Source organism: Fundulus heteroclitus, chromosome 10, assembly GCF_011125445.2.
Source record: "Fundulus heteroclitus isolate FHET01 chromosome 10, MU-UCD_Fhet_4.1, whole genome shotgun sequence".
In the NCBI taxonomy this organism is placed as follows: domain Eukaryota; kingdom Metazoa; phylum Chordata; class Actinopteri; order Cyprinodontiformes; family Fundulidae; genus Fundulus; species Fundulus heteroclitus.
This window is the reverse complement of record NC_046370.1, coordinates 882,442-901,543: the sequence shown is the minus strand read 5'-3', so window position 1 is coordinate 901,543 and position 19,102 is coordinate 882,442. Positions and strand designations below refer to the sequence as shown.

The 19,102-nt window shown below is 46.0% G+C and overlaps 1 protein-coding gene across 1 annotated transcript in view; it reads right to left on the bottom strand.

Moving 5' to 3' along the window:
• Nucleotides 1-18,468, bottom strand: part of prr12a (proline rich 12a) — a 33,468-nt gene extending 15,000 nt beyond the window's left edge. The window contains 13 exon segments of the mRNA XM_036141734.1: nucleotides 515-648; nucleotides 1,342-1,458; nucleotides 1,556-2,067; nucleotides 7,915-8,608; nucleotides 9,981-10,208; nucleotides 12,834-16,409; nucleotides 16,412-16,483; nucleotides 16,485-17,036; nucleotides 17,038-17,127; nucleotides 17,130-17,216; nucleotides 17,218-17,408; nucleotides 18,337-18,390; nucleotides 18,393-18,468. Coding sequence (XP_035997627.1) covers nucleotides 515-648; nucleotides 1,342-1,458; nucleotides 1,556-2,067; nucleotides 7,915-8,608; nucleotides 9,981-10,208; nucleotides 12,834-16,409; nucleotides 16,412-16,483; nucleotides 16,485-17,036; nucleotides 17,038-17,127; nucleotides 17,130-17,216; nucleotides 17,218-17,408; nucleotides 18,337-18,390; nucleotides 18,393-18,432 — 6,347 coding nt within the window. The 5' untranslated portion in view covers nucleotides 18,433-18,468.
• Nucleotides 18,469-19,102: the final 634 nt, after the last annotated feature.

Genomic DNA, 19,102 nt, shown 5'->3' with positions numbered 1-19,102 from the left:
GAATCCAAACTACATAAAACAATCTGTACCAAATGGATCTGATGGGAGATTGTCCCAGATTGATAATGTGTAGAACGGAGAGTACTACACATTATCAATCTGGCTGGCTGGTTTAATGTTTTTGAACAACCTTTGGGGTTTCATCGAGCAGTGTTTAAAATTGACTTAAAAAAAATGACTTATTTCCATTCCCTAACTGCCTAGTGTCGCTAAAAAGCTTCAAAGCCAAAAAAAAAAAAAAAAAAAAAAACTTGGTCACATATTGCCCATTTTAAACAAAAATGTTAGATATTTTGTTTAAAATATTTTCCTAAATACTTTGAATAGCATTTTTACCAATAATAAATCATACCAATCTGTGCCTCATTTTAACCAAACAAATAAATATCACAGTTTTTCTGATCACCTTTAACTGACAATGGTGAAAAACTGATGACTCAACACTAAATGCCCTGTGCCTTCATTAAATATTTAGTACAGCAAGTCCAGGGATGTAAAGGTTTAGGAAGGTTACCTGAGCCCAGGAGCAGATCGGCGCCAAGGTCTCCGGGAGCAAACCCTCACGTAGTCCTTTTTGTTGACGTTCTCCAGAAACTTCACATATATCCGCTGGTACCGCCTTTTAGCATCTCCGAAGTAGCCAAGATACTAAAAACAGAAATATATTTCCAGAACTTTGTAAAAGCAACAACAGCAAAAAAAACAAAAAAAAACTAACATACTTTGTTTTGTTTAACTCATATAAAAGCAGAAAGTTCAAACAGAATGTAAGTCAACACAGGGTGCTTGCTCTTTTTCCAAATTAAAATTCCAGACTTTTTTAAAACTGATATTTTAAGACCTTAACTTTATGTACTTGTATACTTGTGTGCCTACTGCCTACTTCATTGGTTGAGATTGTACAAACTGTTTATTAGAAATGTTCATTTTTATAGGCTAGTATTCAATGAATAAATGCATTATTCACAGTAAATTATGCATTTACTGATGAAAACGTTTCAAAACATGAAAATCACAAGTACATGAATTTCACATCAAACAAGTGTTTGATTCCATTAGGCTAATATAGTACGTGACCAGTTAGTAAAATTATAGTTTTATAGCCTTATAACCTTCCTATTTCTCATTTCACAATGCCTTTGAGCATACTGTAAAATTCTACCATACATTTTTTTTCCCCCATACTTTATTAAGACTTTCACACAAAATTCAAGACTTTTCAAGGTCTGGACAACAGCGTTTCAAAATTCCATACTTATTAAGACTTTCAAGACTTGCACCCTGTCAACAGGACCGTTGACGGGTGTGGTCAGACCACGGAAACCCTGCGGGTCAACTCACATTGCTCGTGGCGCAGAACTGCCTCTGCCCATCTTTGATCTCCGGGCTGAACTTCTGCAGCAGGGCCTTCTGCACCCTCCAGATGGGCGGAGGCTCGCGGCCTGTCTGCAGAGCCAGCTGTGCACAAAAGCACAGGACACACGCAGGTTCATCCAGAGAAGCAGAAACGCACACAATCAAAACGTACAGCCAACCGATCAAGACGCAGAAATACCTTGAGAGTCCGAATGTCCTCCACACGCACCACAAACTCGTCCCTTTCTCTGAAAATGCCCTCGCCTCCGCTTTCGCTCTCGTCCTCCTCGCTTTCTCCGACAATGGCCGCGTCTTCCTGCTTCTGGGCGAGGTGCAGCGAGGTGATCTTAGGAGCTGGAGGCTCTTCGGGAGAGGGAGGCGACTCTGGAGACGGCATGGGGGACTCCTTTTGGGCTGAGGATGGAGGAGGAGGAAGAGGAGGAGGAGGAGGAGGAGGAGAGGCTGGAGGCGGCGTGGTGGTGGGCTGAGGAAGAGTGGCTGGTGCAGGAGGTGGAGGTGGAGACGGGGATCTGGGCGCGTCGGGGCTCGGAGGCTGGGAGTCCTCCTGTTGCTCCTCTTGTGGAGGTTGCGGCGAGGGGAGAGAGAGGGGAGGAAGGGGGGAGTGAGAGGGAGAAGAGGAGGAAGCGGGGGAATGGGGGACAGACGGTTGCTCAGGAGTTGTTGGCTCGGGTGGAATCTCAGGAAGAGGAGCTGGAAGAAAGAAGGAGACGATGAAATGTGTGAGATTCTAACAGATTAACTGAGGTCCTGTTTAAAGCAGCAGCACGTCCTCTACTGAAGACGCCCCCCCCCCCCCCAAGTCACTCAGGGACTGTTTAGCAGGCTGGCTGACTGCATGTTGACCAGCTGTTTCAAGGTGTGAACGGAGAAACAAGCAAAAAAAAAACAAAAAAAAAAAAAAAAAAACGTCAAGGCTTTGCTGGAGGTGTTGAATGTGGGAGTGTTTTATTTTATTTATCTTCATTCTAGACCAGGGGTGTCAAACATACGGCCCGCGGGCTGGATCCGGCCCGCCAAACAATTTAGTCCGGCCCTGTGGCTAAATGCATTATCATTATAAAAAAATAAAAAATAAATAAATAAATTCCAGTGTCCTGTCTGGCAATGTGGCAATAAGATGCCACAAAGAGCTCATCAGATTTGACTTTCACAAGTGGACAAGATAAAAGGAAGAGAATGATAAAACAATTATTGAAAAAAACATGTACTTCGTTTAATTGAAAATATGCAGTTCCTATATTGTCCACGAGGGGCGCTGTGTTTTAATTAGCAGATTAAGCTTCAGGTGTGGAAAAATTCAAATCATTTCTTAATTTTTATCTGTTTGATGTATTTTGTCATGTAGGACAGTGTTTTTAAGTTCCAAAAAATGTGAATAAATGTTTTTCAACATTGTACAATCACTATGATCAGTTCTTATGCATAATGCACAAGTAAATGTTTAACTGAGTAAAAGTATTGTTGAAATTGCACATACTTTTCTTAAAAACGCAGAGGTTATTCATAATATATTGTGTAAAAGTGAAATTAACTTAATATAAAAATCAACAACAAGTCCACATTTATTAGTTCTATTTAATCTTGCAATGGGTTAACTCGTGTGGCCCTCTTGAGATCAGATTAAGCTGCGGCCCCTAAACCAAAATGAGTTTGACACCCCTGTTCTAGACTCTCAACATAAACACTGACCGTACCTGAACACATCACACACATATACCCAGCGTGTCTGGAAAGAAAAAGGGAGTCAAACTGCCAACCTCTGCCTGCTAGAAATGTGGCAATTTTAAATTTTAAATCTTTTCAAAACTCCTCTCTCTCTCTTCAGCTGGTTCTTATTGCGCTGTAAACTACAACGCTTCACTGTAATTTAACCTGCTTTGACAACTAGGGACTTTATCGCAATTATTTATGAGATTTATTTGGGTAATGACAAAAGTGACAATAAAAAGGTATTTGTAATTTCCCTTTTTAGGCAACTGAAACGCTAAAACTACTCTTTAAATCATATCCACTCAGAAAAAGGCTTCTTGGGGACACGAGTATCTTAAAAGAAGAGGTGTTTAATAACTAAACGACTCAATATTTGAATGCTTGGATATTTATTGATGCTCTGGTGGAACCGACTGCAGAGGAAATAAAATCAACAATCCCAACAACAGCGTCAATTTATGTGGCTTTTGTCACGATAAATCAAAATTATTATAACAAGAAACTTTTCACTGTGATTCGTACAGTCAACAGAATATTTAAAGTATTTTTCCTTTAAACCATTAGTCTTGAGTTTTATAACTCATCTCTACCTGCAGCAGGTCACACAGAGTTACTGTGTTCTGGTCGGGGGTGATAATCGTATAAAAGTCGTATTTCATAAAAATCTACACCTCCCAAACAGTGATCAGAACTGAAATAAAAGAAAATTGGCTTTAATTCAAAGATTTGTTTAGAAAATATACGGTTAAAAATGGTGAAAGTTGAGAATTTTATGGCACGTTATTTCTGTAATTTGTTTAAACATTGAATTAAAATTTAAAATAAACCTAATAAGTAACTGGGCCACGCTATATTAGGAAAACGTGCTTTGCATGATAATATCTGTGAATTCTGCTATGATCATATAACCTCCAATAAAAAATGAATAGTAAAAAAAAGCATGAATATGTTTTTCCTTTGGTGTTATTGCCAACATAGACCCGAGAAGATGAGCCGTCTTATCCAGCCAGTCTTTATTGATCGCATTAAAAACAGTTTACCCCCTTGTTACCAACTAAAACTTTTTATGCTACCTTTGCCAGCACAACCACTAGTTTCCAAGTATCTTGCTGAAAAACCTTAGTACAGGGTTTATACAGGAATGAGTAACTCTAGTTTAATGCTTTTTAATGATCTTTTAATGCTCTTATACGTATTGGTATACGCAATGATGACTAAAAAATGAGTGGGTATACGCAGTATACCCGCGTATACCACCGATAATCACATTTAATGACTTTTAAAGCCAATTAAGGCCTTAATTTGAAAAAAAAAAAATGTATTTAATGACATTTAATGCTTTTTAATGACCCGCGGAAACCCTGTAGTACTTAATGGCTAGAGATCCAGGGCCTTCCTGTAGTTAAAGGTCTAAAACATGCAGAAACCCCAGACACTACATTATAAAAAACCTCAAAGTTTTTTCTTCCTGTTTAGAAACTTGAATACAGAATGAAAAGACATGCTTTGTAATCAGGGCTGCATGATTGACATTGACTCATCGTCCAGCCGTATTTGTAATTAGTACATTTTAAGATGCACAAGAACCCTTTATAGACACCCCAACATGCCATTTATAAAGTAAAAAAAAAAAAGAAACCTGAAAACAACAGCAGTTCAGAGGAAAAGAAGAATGGGGCCAAACACGAGAGTGTGTGAAAGTCTAGCATGGATTCTTCTGACAACAAAGCAGAAAGATCCAAACAAACTACAGATGCATGACGTTCTGTGGATTTCAGATCTCCGGTTGCAAAGCTTTCACCTGCCAACCCTGATTTCAGTGGATTCCCATGTGTCTTGGCACTAAAATCTCAAAAGATACACTGAAAGTATTTTATTGTAGCGGCCTCGCTGCGAGCATTTATTCTGTATTTATGCCAGGGGTCCGGTCCCAATACGTGTGAGAGAGCAGCTGCTGTGAAACAGGATTTCAGTGTTTTTTTTTTTTTTTCTCATTGCTTTTAGCATCTATTGTGAGCAATTCGCACGGTTAGCTTCACGGAAACAGCAATGTGCGCGTGCATCTGGGAGGGTGTAGCTCTCGCTGAAATTTTCAAAAGGAAACCAAGATTTCCAAACCAAACAGGAGTTAAAAGCTCCAACGATAAAACAAGATACATTTGCTGTGATCTGTTTGGCATTTTTTGTTTTCTGCTCAAAGTCTTGCTCTCTCTCACCCTAATGCAGCCTCAACGAGTTCCACAGAGAGCAGATTTATACAGATTTCTGCTTCCTCTGACTTTTCTAGGCACATCAGACACAGGTAATGGCAAACTTTAAGTCTTCTTTACTCAATATTTACTCAATAACTAAAATCTAAATGATTTTTGAGTTTCTGGCCATGAGGGCCACTCCAGCGAGAAAACTGACTTCTCTGTGCAAACCTGAGCAAAGCCAGCCAACCAACACAGACCCTGTTTAGACCAGCGGTGTCCAAAGTGTGGCCATTTGCCCCCCCCCCCCCCCCAAGACTTATCTAAAAATGGAGAAAATATTGCCTCAAGGCGGTAAATGCAGATAGATGCTTTTTTATCTTTCAGGACAACAATTTTAAAAGGCAAAATCTTTTTAAAATAAATTAAAAAAAATATATAACTTATCCAGGTTTCTGCATTAATCTTATTTTGGACATCTGGTGACTTTTTGCTAGGCTGCTCCCACCCCTTCCTTTTAGGGCTGGGCGATAAGTCGATTTAATCGATTAATTCGAATTTACAATTCTTTAAGATTTCATTTTTTGAAAATCTGGATTTTATTTTGCCAGTACACTCATTGGGTTTCCATGAAGAGAACAGCATGTGATGCTGAATATATGTTTAGGCAAATATATTGTCAAAATATTGTTAAGTGGAAACTTTTTTTAACCATAATATGAGGTACTTCATTTACTTATTTACTTTTTTTTAACTTAGTTTGAAGTTCACAAGTGCAGTGAAGCCTGTTCTTAGCTCAATGTGTAATACCACTAGCAGCAAATGTTTTGTTATATTTTCATTGTTTATAATGGCACGGCTGCCATCTTGTTTTACAAGCATGTTTCACAGCTTGTTTTTAGTTGCACTTTGAATTCAGGTCAATCCCTGACGAAATGCTTGACATAAAAAGCAAGGTTTTAAAATAATTTCTTTAATTTCTTTTTATGAAACAAAAAGGAGGGGAAAAAAATCAATTAATCGGATTTGGTATGATAAAATCTGAGATTTATTTTTTGAATCCATATCGCCCAGCCCTACTTCCTTTATTTATTAATATAAGGAAAGCGACCCGGCTCCTGATCGTGTTGCTGAGCGGAAACTAAAATATATAATAAAACAATCACACCCCCTCCAAAAAAAAAGTATAAAGTGTCTTATAAGAACACAATCATGAAGGACTCTGCTTTGGAGCTACAAAGACTTAAAGATCACTTTTCAACATTACAATCCACTCCTTTGTGTTAAATGTATTAGAAGCAGATGAAATAAAAAGGGATAAAAATATTACCTTTACATTTTTATTTAAAAGAAAAATGTAATTTTTGCCACACTAGTGCTTTAAACTTTATGATTTTTGGTTGGACACTGGTTTAGACTGGAGGCAGAAGGGAAAGCGTCTCAGAGGTCGGTGGTTCAGGCAGCGGAGCGATAACGGCCGTCTCCGTCAAACAGGAAGAAACAAACACTGAACGCAGGTTTCAGAACCACCCAGAGCTCCTAACCAACCCCTGGCTGGGCGCTGACGACCGGCTGCTCAACACCTTTCAGAGCAACTGACCCAGCTGGAGACGATTAACCTGAAAGTCTCCAACCGTTACCAGAGATCCAGCAAAGCTTCCTGGTTAGGCTCAATATCTGCCGTATTATTATTTCTAGCGGATATGTTGGTGTTTTCTGCCTTTTGTACGCATCGTAATTAGGGCTGAACGATTTTGGAAAATAATCTAATTGCGATTTTTTTTCTTAATATTGCGATTTAATGTGATTTTTTTCCCCCCAGTTTAATTTATCATGTCTTTTTAAACATATACAAACAACAAATCAGTTTGTTTCCTCACTGTGCAGATCAGGTGCTAAAAGACCCACAGCATCTAAACTCAGAGCAGAAATGATTGCGTTCTGCCTACAATATATTTCAACCAAAATTGCAATTTTGACTTTTCTCTGCGTTAACCACAAGCAACAAAAAAGGCCTCTAAATAAAGATGTTTGTAAAGAAGGACTATTTAAAACAAGAACTTTTAATGTTTCTATTAATCAGAATATTATTCAAGAGAACAGCTTTTAGTTGTTTTGGACATCAATCCTTGTTGAACATAAAGTGCAACCAACAAACAAGTCTATGTATTAAACTGATTGACCTGTACTTAATGCTATGTATGATTATATAAACTCTAAAACAAGTAAAAAAGTTAGATTATCTCACTGCTGCAACTGTCTTCCCTTCCATGTGGAGGCAAACCCACTTTAAACATTTTACCAACACCTAATGGACGTGTCTAATTCACTAATTGTTACATAGCCAAAAATTGCAGACTCTGCGATTTGGAAATTGCGTTTTTTTTAAATCGCGATTATATTGAAAATGCAATTAATTGTTCAGCCCTAAATCGTAATTGTCTTTAAAAAAAAAAAAAAAAAAAAGAGAAAGTTTATAATCTCAATGAAACGATTTTCCACCAGGATAAGTAAAGAATGTATGTTAAAGCTAAACAGGCCTTATTAATGCTTTAATAAACCCAAAATAAAACCACTGATCTTCCAGACCATAGCAGCTCAGGCTAAACTAAATTAAGACAACGGCAAAACTCACCATCAAGTTTAGGCGCTCCCAGGGTTTCCAGCTGGGGCTCCATCTCCTCCGTTATATCCGGCTCCTCCTCCCCTCCCGTACTCCTCTCCTCCTCGTTCTCCTCCTCCTTGGCCTCCTCCATGTCCCCGTCTTCTGGGGCAAGGACGTCCGGTTCGTCAGACTCGGCCTGGGAGTGTGCGCTCTGCACGGCGGGCTGTGGACTCAGCGTGGGCGGCTGCATGGCGGGCGAGAGCGAGGCCTGAATGGGCTGAGTCTGGGGCTGAGGAGGCGGAGGAGGCAGAGGGGCCTGGAGGTTCGACGTCAGCTGAGGCGTGTCGTACAGAGCCGAAATGGCCGAGGAGATGCTCTTCTGGAGGTCCTGGTTCTTCCCCACCGAATCCTCCTCGTCGGACGAGAACGACGGCAACGTCTCCAGGTTTCGCTTTAGCTCATCCTCCAGGCGCTTGGGGCTGGGGCAGTTGCCAAGCGCCAGTCCGCCGTTGCCCTCACCGTCCCCGAAGGGAGGCGGCGGCGGCGGGGGAGGCGGCGCCGGAGACAGGGGGCGCAGACCCCCTGCTTTACAGGGCGACGTCTCGCCGTTGTCGTGCTCCATTCCTGGCGAGATGTCCAACCCCGGCGGCCTCTTCCCCGTCTTTAGGAAGTCCAGGAAGGAGGCCACGAAGCCCGCTTTGGACTCCGAGTCCTTCTCATCTCCCTGGAAGAACGAGAGAGAGAGAGAGAGAGAGAGAGAGAGAGAACATGGCTGAGCTGCAGCAGTAAATTATGTTAATGTTGAGGAATTCTGTGCTCGCTCCTGCAAATTTCATCACTCTAGAACAGGGGTGTCAAACTCATTTTGGTTTAGGGGCCGCATTCAGCTTAATCTGATCTCAAGAGGGCCACACGAGTAAACTCATTGCAAGATTAAATAGAACTAATACATGTGGACTTATTGTTGATTTTTATAATAAGTTAATTTCACTTTTACACAATATATTATGAATAACCTCAGCATTTTTAAGAAAAGTATGTGCAATTTCAACAATACTTTTACTCAGTTAAACATTTACTGCAGTGCATTATGCATAAGAACTGATCACAGTGATTGTACAATGTTGAAAAACATTTATTCACATTTTTTTGGAACTTAAAAACAATGTCCTGCATGACAAAATACATCAAACAGATAAAAATTAAGAAATGATTTGAATTTTTCCACACCTGAAGCTTAATCTGCTGATTAAAACACAGCGCCCCCCCGTGGACAATATAGGAACTGCATATTTTCAATTAAACGAAGTACATGTTTTTTTCAATAATTGTTTTATCATTCTCTTCCTTTTATCTTGTCCACTTGTGAAAGTCAAATCTGATGAGCTCTTTGTGGCATCTTATTGCCACATTTTTTTTTTAATTATGATAATGCATTTAGCCACAGGGCCGCGGGCCGTATGTTTGACACCCCTGCTCTATAGAGTTCTATTGTTCTTCAATTATGCATTATGTGTTGTCATTTCTGCTTTAACTTTCTGTTCTCTCTCTTTTATCTTCATAGTAGGTACACCTGGTCTGGCGTTCTGTTAACTGTGACATCATCCAGAGAAGACGGCTCACCCGCTACTACCATCTAATGTAGAACAGATTACTAGATCAATGTGTGCTTCTGTGCTTTTTTGTTTCTCTTGTTGTGTCTCTGTTCTGTCTTCTGTAACCCCAGTCGGTCGAGGCAGATGACCGTTCATACTGAGCCCGGTTCTGCCGGAGGTTTTCCTTCCCGTTAATGGGGAGTTTTTCTTCCCACTGTCGCTTCATGCTTGCTCAGTATGAGGGATTGCAGCAAAGCCATGGACAATGCAGATGACTCTCCCTGTAGCTCTACGGTTCCCCAGGAGTGAATGCTGCTTGTTGGGACTTTGATGCAATCAACTGGTTTCCTTATATAGGACATTTTTGACCAATCTGTATAATCTGACCCAATCTGTAAAATATGATTGAATTTGACTTTGTAAAGAGCCTTGAGATGACATGTTTCATGAATTGGCGCTATATAAATAAAATTGAATTGAATTGAATCTGCTAGCTTTTACCCTCTCATCCAGTCCCTCTTCATCCACGCCTTCGCTCATCATCTGGCTTTTCTGCTTGTTCTTGTCCTGGCTCCTGGTGCTCTCCGTGCTGCAGGGGGGGCCAGGACTCAAACCCAGCGAGGGAGCCGAGCCAACCGAGCCGTCTGACAAAGCCGGGTCGGTGCCAGACAGCGAGTCTGTCCTCAGCAAGGCGTCAGAGGAGGACAGGGTCCCAACTGGCAACTTGATCTGCAAGAACAAAACAAAAAAAAAAACGTCACGACTCCTAAAGACGACTTAAAAGCCATTAGTTTGAAATGAACTACTTTAAAATAAGAACTAATTGAGTTCTGAATGTGAGTGTTAAAAGAAAACTGAGAGAGCGCCGAGGTGTGGCAGGAGATCCGTGGCAGGAGAGGGAAGACGACCGATCATCTGCTGCAGCTCCACATTAATTTATGCATTCTCAAAAAAAAAGAAAAGTCCTGCTGAGCTTTACAGGCAGGACTTTATATCTCTGGGTTCTCACGATGCAAAACGCACCAACACGCGGTTTCAGGGTCTGCTACAGCTGGGTTCTGAAGTTTACATACACCACTAGGGCTGGACGATAATTCAATATCAATATATATCGATCGATAGACGTATGATAGAAGAAAAAGGTCAATAAAAAGTTAAATTGAACAGTTTTCCTTCCTTTTGCATTCTAGCCTATCATGTAGGTTAATATTACAGTCATTACATCCTCCCAACCAATCACAACGCAGACCCGGGAACCAAGCTCCGCCCCCTTCAAAGGGCTCAGACAGCACGTTTTCTTATTAATTTTTTTTAAAACTTGCAGTTTTGGTAAAAGGTTGGTTCAATAATGGGTTGAGTTTGAATTCAGTGTTTGTGTGTCTTTATCTAAAAATAGGTTGCTAAGCAACAGCATAAAATGGCCAGGGTTGCCTTAAAATATATGTTTTGAATTTGTTGATAATTATCGATATCGATCATTATGATTTCTATTTTATCAATGTTTTTTTTTCTTCCTATATTGTCCAGCCCTATAAGTCGCACCTGAATATAAGTCACAAGATTGGCCAAACTATGAAAAAAAAAGTGACTTATAGTCTGAAAAATATGGTAGTTTTATGCATTTTATTTATTGAAGCAAATATTACTAAAATGTTATATTGGAGGAGTTTTATAAACATGGTCAAATAATTTTCAGGAGTTTGTGCAGGCATCTGTTGTGGGCATTCTTTGCCGTCTTTCTGAGGCTTTTATTTTGTTAATATCCATCTAATTATATTGTATCGACCAAAACTAAGAAATATATCCTGATATAAGTTTTGGCCATATCGTCCAGCCTTGTACACCAAAAAGCTTTGATGCATTATAGCTGTTGTTTTTTTGCAGAGAGGACTGATGACGTCAATGGTCCATTTTCTGCAAGAAGTGGAAACAAGAAGTTCTTCAAATTAGCGTATTTGTCCGTGATTTGAGCAAGTAAATAAGATTATTCGCCAATGGAATGAGTATTTTTACCCTTAAAATAAGATATTTAGATATCCTGCACTTGAAACAAGACGATGGAGATGAGTCGTTCCTATTTTAAGTGTAAAAATCTAATTTCATTGGCAGATAATCTTATTTACCTGCTGTAATCGGGGACAAAAACAGTCATTTCAAGATTTTACTTCCTTTTAGTTCCCTTTTTGCAGTGTGATTGATTTTCTCTGAAATCGGTTCACACCCCTCCCATTAAAACGTTGATAATTGTTTTGATAAACCACACGCCTTGTGTTGCCATCAACAAGGTCCTGATGTAATTCTGGCTGAACATCTGACCCAGGTTCCTTTGTTTGCGCTTACACTGCAAAAAAGGATCTAAAAATAAGTAAAATGTTCTTAAAGTTAGTGTATTTGTCCTTGACTTGAGCAGGTAAATAAGATTATTTGCCAATGGAGTGAGTATTTTGACCCCTAATATAAGATAATTAGACATCCTGCACTTGAAATAAGAAGATGGAGATGAGTTGTTCCTATTTTAAGATCAAAAATCTTATTCCTTTGGCAAATCATCTTATTTACCTGCTCAAATCAAGGACAAATACACTAACTTTAAGAACATTTTACTTATTTTAAGTTCTGTTTTTGCAGTGTGCCAGGGCTTTCTGGACATAGTCCTTCTCCGTGGACTCCATTTTCTCTCCCCAACGCACCAGTAACACCGGCTGGTCAAACAAACTTTAGTCCAGAGGAAATTTTGCTTGACCACGTGGTGCCGTATCTAATCGCTCTTCAACTTACTAAGATTTAACATATTCTATTAAAATACGATGATAATAATCGTCTTGATTTATCATAACACAGTTTCCAGTGAAAAGTGTCCTCTGCATTTAAACCATCGCATAGAGCATTCCTAGGACACAATCACCCGGCTATAAAGCCACTACACCCACACCCACCCCACATATGTATATATTCGAGCCTACAGGTATAATTTTGTACTTTTTTGGATTTAAAAGAAAAAAAAAATGCACCAAAATTTGTTTTGTTTTTAAAAGGTAATTTTGTTATGAGTCCACGCAGAAATAAAATGGCTGTAAATGGATGATTAAAAGCACCAAAACACAGCAAAGTTTTACCCTTTTATGTGTCTTAGTCCTTATAAAGGGTTTCCTTAGAGATGAAATCTGTATAATCTGAATGAATTTGACTTTGGAAAGTGCTTCAAGATGACATGTATCATGAATTGGCGCTATATAAATAAATAAATTGAATTGAAAATCTGAAGCAGCAGCTCAGACCTGTCAGGAAAAATGAACTCCTTTTCTGCAGCGATCCCAGCCACAGCTGTCTGAGGTTTGTTAGAGGAGCACTGACCTTCAGAGGCGGGATGGGCTCATGCTGCTGCTGCTGCTGCTGCTGCTGCTGCTGCTGGTGGTGGAGCTGCTGCTGCTGCTGCAGGTGATGCGAGTGCATCTGGTCCTGCTCCTTCCCGCTCATCTCCATGTACATATCCTCCCTCCTTCCTCCTCCTCTGCCTCGGCTTCCGCGCCCTCTGCCCCTGCCTCGGCCCTCCACGCTGAATCCCCCTCCGACTGTGGATCCGCCCATTTCCCCCATCATGCCGCGGGGCGTGTAGGGCTCCGGCATGGGGCGGATGCGTGGCCTGCCTCTCGGCCTCGGGGGGCCCTCTCTTTTGGGCCGGGTGGGCTTGCGGCCCCTCTTCTTGGGCCCGTCCGGAGGAAGGATGGAGTGGGAACCCATGGAGGAGTAGCCAGAGGAGTGGTAAAAGTCGATGTCGCCCATCAAAGGGCTCAGCGATCCTCCTCCTCCTCCCTTCCTGCAGCTGGACACCAGATCGGGCAGGAGGTCGGGCAGCCTGCGGCTGTTCAGCCGGATGTCCGCCGGCTGGTCGGCTTTATCTTCGTCGTCCTCAAACTCGTATTCCTGGGCGTAACTCTTCTTCGGTAGTGTGTTGGGGTCCCGGCGCTCCTTCAGCAGGTGGAACGAGCTGGACTTGAGGAGTTTCTTGGGACGGGACGAGCAGAAGATGGGAGACTGGAGGCCTCCGGACCCGCCTCCTGAGCCGGCTCCTCCAGGACCGGAGGACATCTTAGCGCCGGTGTTGTTGGGTCCGGCCGCGTTGGAGCCCATGCCCATGGCCGGCGCCTGGGACTGGATCAGACCCAGCTGCTCGGTGTTGACCGTGGAGGGGAGCTCGTGGGTCTTTAGAGAGTCCAGGTCCAGAGTCATGGTGTTGTTGCTGGGTTCCTCCAGGCCGTGGCAGTACTGCTCATACGCCTGGTCCCCGCCATGGTGGCCCATCATGTTGTAGCCCGGGCCGCCGCTCCCCGCAGCTCCCCCCGCGCTCTGCCCGCCCTTCATGGAGTCCATGCCCTCCTGGCCCGGGTGGCTCTCGTTCATCTCCTCCTGCCCCGGACCGGCGCCGCCGGCGCAGCTGGACTTGTAGTCCTCCGTGCAGAACATGTCCTCCATCACCGGGAAGAAGGAGCGGTCCTCGTCCTGGAGGAGGGAGTCCGGGAAGCAGATGGAGGTCAGGGGCACGAAGCGGTTGCCCTGCTGGTTCTGGTCCGCCTTCTCCACCGGACTGACGGTGTCGAACTGGTGCTGCTCGGAGCGCTGCTGGTCCAGCTGGCTCTGCTGCGGGTCGGGCTGAGCCTGGGCGGGGGGCGCGGGGATGTGGTGGGGGGGGAGGTGGTGCTGCTGCTGCTGCTGCTGCTGCTGCTGGGCGTGATGCTGCGAGAGGTGGTGCATGTGAGACGGCGTGGACAGGCCGATGTCGGGCTCCGTCAGGAAGGAGTGGAGCTCGGGGGCCGAGTGGTGGGCTTGCTGCGGCTGATGGTGGGGGGCGTGCTGCCTCTGCGGCTCCTGCTGCTGCCGGTGACGCTCGCCGCCGCCGCCCCCTGCGCCGCCGCCGCCGCCGCTCCTCCCCGCGCTCCCCGGTCCGCCGCGCCGGTCCTCGTCTGCGCCGGAGCTCTGAGAGAGGGAGCGCTCCAGCATGTCCAGGGAGGAGACCACCGAGCTCTGTTTGACCTGGCCCTGGTCGTGCTGGTGGGGGCCGTGGTTGTAGTGGGCCGCCGCCACCTCCAGCGCCTGGGACTGCAGCTGCAGCTGCAGCTGGGTGGTCTGGGTCTGGGTCTGGTGCTTGCCGGAGCCGAGTCGCCCGCCGCCGCCCTCCATCACAGCCTGCTGCTGGCTGATGGAGTGCTGCTGCTGCTGCTGCTGGCTGTGGGAGTCCATCTTATGGTGCTGTTGGTGCTGCGCATGAGAGTCGAGTTTGTGGTGCTGCGGGTGCTGATGGGACTCCATCTTCTGGTGCTGTTGGTGTTGGCGGTGGGAGTCCATCTTGTGGTGCGGTTGGTGGGGCTCCAGCTTGTTGCGGGTGGTGTGCGACAGCACCGACTGCAGCAGGTGGGGCGGCTGGCGGGACTGGTCGGTGGGCGAGTCCATGAGGGACACGGCGGCCTGGGACTGCTGCTGCTGCTGCTGCTGCAGCTCCGGCGTTTTGCGGGGATACGGGATGTCGCCGCGGTCCTGCGGCTTCTTCTGGAGCTCCATCTGGTGCGGGGGCATCTGAGGATGCGACGACACGTGCTGGCCGTGCTGCGCGGCGAGCGAGTGCTGGGTGTACGGGTCGCCCCGGCCGTAGTGAACGACGGAGCCGAGGCCGTCGTGGTGGTGCAGGTGCGAGTGCACTTGCTCGCCGCTGCCTCGCCCGTTGCCGTTCCTGCTGCTGCCAACAGATCTGTCGCCCCTTTGCTGCTGCGTCTGGTGGTGGTGATGCTGCTGCTTCTTCAGCGACATCTCCAGCTGGCTGTCCAGCCCGGAGATTGACCCTCCAGAACCCGCGTTTCCAACGCCGGCGGCGGACGTGGCGCTGTGCGTACGGATGACGCTCTGTGGGTGGTACCGCTCCTCGGGCGTCTTGCCCATGTCGTAACTCATCCCTTTGCCCGAGTCGCTGGTCGGCGGCACCGACTGCGGCGGCGGCTGGCTCTGCTGCGGCGGCTGCTGGGGCGGCTGCTGAGCGTGGTGGTGGGCCGCCTGGGGGGCGGGGCTCGCTTGGGCCTGCAGCAGGTGCTGAATCAAGAACTCGTCGTCGTCGTCCACTTCCTCCTGGGACCGCTGGGAGCCCACGCCCATCATGGAGCCGTCGGGCTTGGCTTTGGAGGAGCCGGAGTGATACGGCTGCGGCTGGGAGGCGGGGCCCCTGGTGTCGGGGTACGCCTGGGGGGACGCCAGGAACGTGGGCGAGAGGACGGAGGGGATGTACTTATTGGAGCCAGCGCCGCCCGGAGACTGCGTGGGACAGGTGGGCACTGGGGAGTGCAGTCCCGGCCGGATGATGCCAGAGTTGCCCGACGGAGAGGGGCTGGAGTCTGGGATATGATAGGAACCGCCACCGCTGCCTCCCCCGCCTCTCTCGCTGCTCATGCTGCCTCCCGTCGCTCCTCCTGACCCGGAGGTCCCGCTCCCGCCGCCGCTGCTGCTCCCTCCGCCAGACGCTCCGCTGCCCGATGAGCCGCTGGACCTTAGGAGGGCAGGGGAGTGACCGGGGGCGCCGTAGCCGAGCGACGGGCTGCCGGCTCCGCCCAGAGAGGAGGGCAGGGACCCGTAGGCGGAATCCGCTCCGTACAGGTCGGTGGAATACGAATGGCTCCGCCCGCCTAAGCTGCCGTAGCCTTTGCCGCCCGTCCCAGAGCTCAGGTCCTGGGCTTGTGGCGAGTTAAAGCCTCCGTAGGACGGCCCCAGGTGGGACGTAGGGGGCTGGTTAGGGGAGTACGACTGAGTCTGTTGCTGAGGCGGCGTCTGGCCAGTGAGAGCGGAGGTGGGGGTCTTCACCGGGGGCACGGGGGACCCGTAGCCAGAAAGGCAGGACTTGGGGAGAGACTGGGGAGCCGAGGTGGAGGTGGAGGGGGGCTGCTGCTGCTGCGGGTTGGGGGCGGCGGGGCAGGCTGTGGGGGCGGCTGCTGCCGAGACGGCGCCGCGCTGGAGCTGGAGGTGGGGGATGGAGTTTGAAGGGTGAGCGCCCGACGTCGCGGAAGACGACGACGAGGAAGAGGAGGTGGAGGAGGCCGAGGGGGGCGTGTGAGGAGTTCGCGACGACGACGCAGAGCTGCCCGAAGAATAGCCGCTGCTGGAACTGCTTTTCGTGCCCTTTCCGGCCGAGGAAGAAGACGAGGAGGAAGATGAGGAGTAGGGAGGCTGGATGATGGGTCGATACTGTTCGGTGCGAGAGGCGGGCTTGTGGTCCGAGGAGGGGCTCTGGTCGCCCAGCGGGCTGCAGGGAAGGCCGGCGTGCCTGTGGTGGGTGGCGATCTGCTGGTAGCCCGCCCCGCCGCAGCTCAGGTAGTGCTGGAGCGAGTGAGCGGCCGAGGACGAGAGCTGCGACTGGGCGGGCGTGGGCCGCTGGTAGTGCTTGATGACGCTGTCCTGCCGCGGCATGGCGCGCTCCTGGGCCGCGTTGGACTGCGACTGGGACTGGGGCTGCGGCTGGGCCGAGGAGAACACCGACGGGTTGTACAGCTGCGAGGACTGATCCTGGAGCTGAGACGACAAGCAGGTTGAACTGGTGCGACTGCAGGTGCCGGGCGGACGACGCCTGGGCCGACGTGGCGCCCGTGGGGTCCTGGCTGCCCCTGTAAGGCGGCGGGCGGCGGCGCCCTGCGAGGACAGGAGTCTGTCGAAGCCCAGGCTGGACTGGGACGGCGCTTTGATGTGTATCAGGGGGTCGTGGGGGGGAGAGCAGCCCGTTGGAGGTGGGGCTGAATGTGGGCGTGTCCTGGAGGGAGAGGGAGGCCGCGGGGAAGGAGCGACTGGAGAAGGACGCCGGATGTTGATAGGCCGACAGCGCTGAAGAGGAGGGGAAGGACCCAGAGCCGGGAAGGGCTCCGGAGATGAACAGTTCAGGGGGGGCAGGCGTGTGCATCGCTGGAAAAAAAGGAGGAAAACGTGGAAAAATTACTCAGAAATTGGACAATTTATTACTCAAAATTATAAAAAGAAATGAAAAAGTGGGGGCTTTAAGCACAAAGAATGCCCCCTACATTAGGGGATTTTGGAAAATAATCTAATTGCGATTTTTTTCCCCTAATATTGCGATTTAATGCATTTTTTTTTCAGTTTAATTTATCATGTGTTTTAAAATATATGTAAACAACAAATCAATTTGTTTCCTCGCCGTGCGGATTTTGCTAAAAGACCCGCAGCATCTAAACTCGGAGCAGAAATTATTGCGTTCTGCCTACAATATATTTCAACCAAAATTGCAATTTTGACTTTTCTCCACATTAACCACAAGCAACAAAAATGGCCTCTAAATAAAGATGTTTGTAAACAAGGACTATTTTAAATATGAACTTTTAATGTTTCTATTGATCAGAATATTATTCAAGAGAACAGCTTTTAATTTAATTGGACATCAATCCTTGTTGAACATAAAGTCCAACCAAAAAGCAAGTCTATGTATTAAACTGATTGACCTGTACGTAATGCTTTGTATGATTATATAAACTCTAAAACAAGTAATAAAGTTATATTATCTCCCTGCTGCAACTGTCTTCCCTTCCATGTGGAGCAAACCCACTTCAAACATTTTACCAACACCTAATGGACGTGTCTAATTCCCTAATTGTTACATAGCCAAAAATTGCAGACCTCTACAATTTGGAAATGGTTTTTTTTTAAATCACGATTATATTGAAATGTGATTAATTGTTCAGCCCTACCCTACACACATTTTTTTATTATAATAATATCTGCAAACATTTTTTTTTTTTTTTTTACTTTTTTAAATGTCATATTGACATTGGGTCTGCCTGAATGTCAACGCATCAGGGAGGATCTAACAAGGCCCCACCTGTCTGCCAGGATGGCGTGCGGAACTGAGAGAGGAGGGAGGAGGCGGAGGGCGGGGCTGGGGACCTCGGGACTCCAGGGCGGAGATCAGGTTCATCACCGAGGCGTCAGGAGCAGAAGGGCTGGCGTGGTGCAGGCCGTGTCGAAAAGCCCAGACAGACCTTTAAGGAAGGAAAACGCAAATGAATAAATCACAATATCTGACTTAAGGTCAAAATGTTAAAAAGAAAATTAAAAACCCTGTGAGAAAATGCAGAAGAAATTCAGCTATGAGGGACAGAGATGTGATATTTTTATGTTTTGTCGGCATCATTTTTACACGGTGGAACGAACATACAACCTAAATGAATCTTATGAACAAGGGGAAGACGTTTAGGTAGGGCTGGGCGATATGAATTAAAAAATAAATCTCCGATTTTATCATACCAAATCCGATTAATGGATTTTTTCCTTCTTTTTGTTTCATAAAAAGAAATTAAAGAAATTATTTTTAAAACCCTGCTTTTTATGCCAATCATTTCGTCAGGGAGTTGACCTGAATTCAAAGTGCAACTAAAAACAAGCTGTGAAACATGCTTGTAAAACAAGATGGCAGCCGTGCCATTATAAACAATGAAAATATAACAAAACATTTGCTGCTAGTGGTATTACACATTGAGCTAAGAACAGGCTTCACTGCACTTGTGAACTTCAAACTAAGTTAAAAAAAAAAGTAAATAAGTAAATGAAGTACCTCGTATTATGGTAAAAAAAAAGTTTCCCACTTA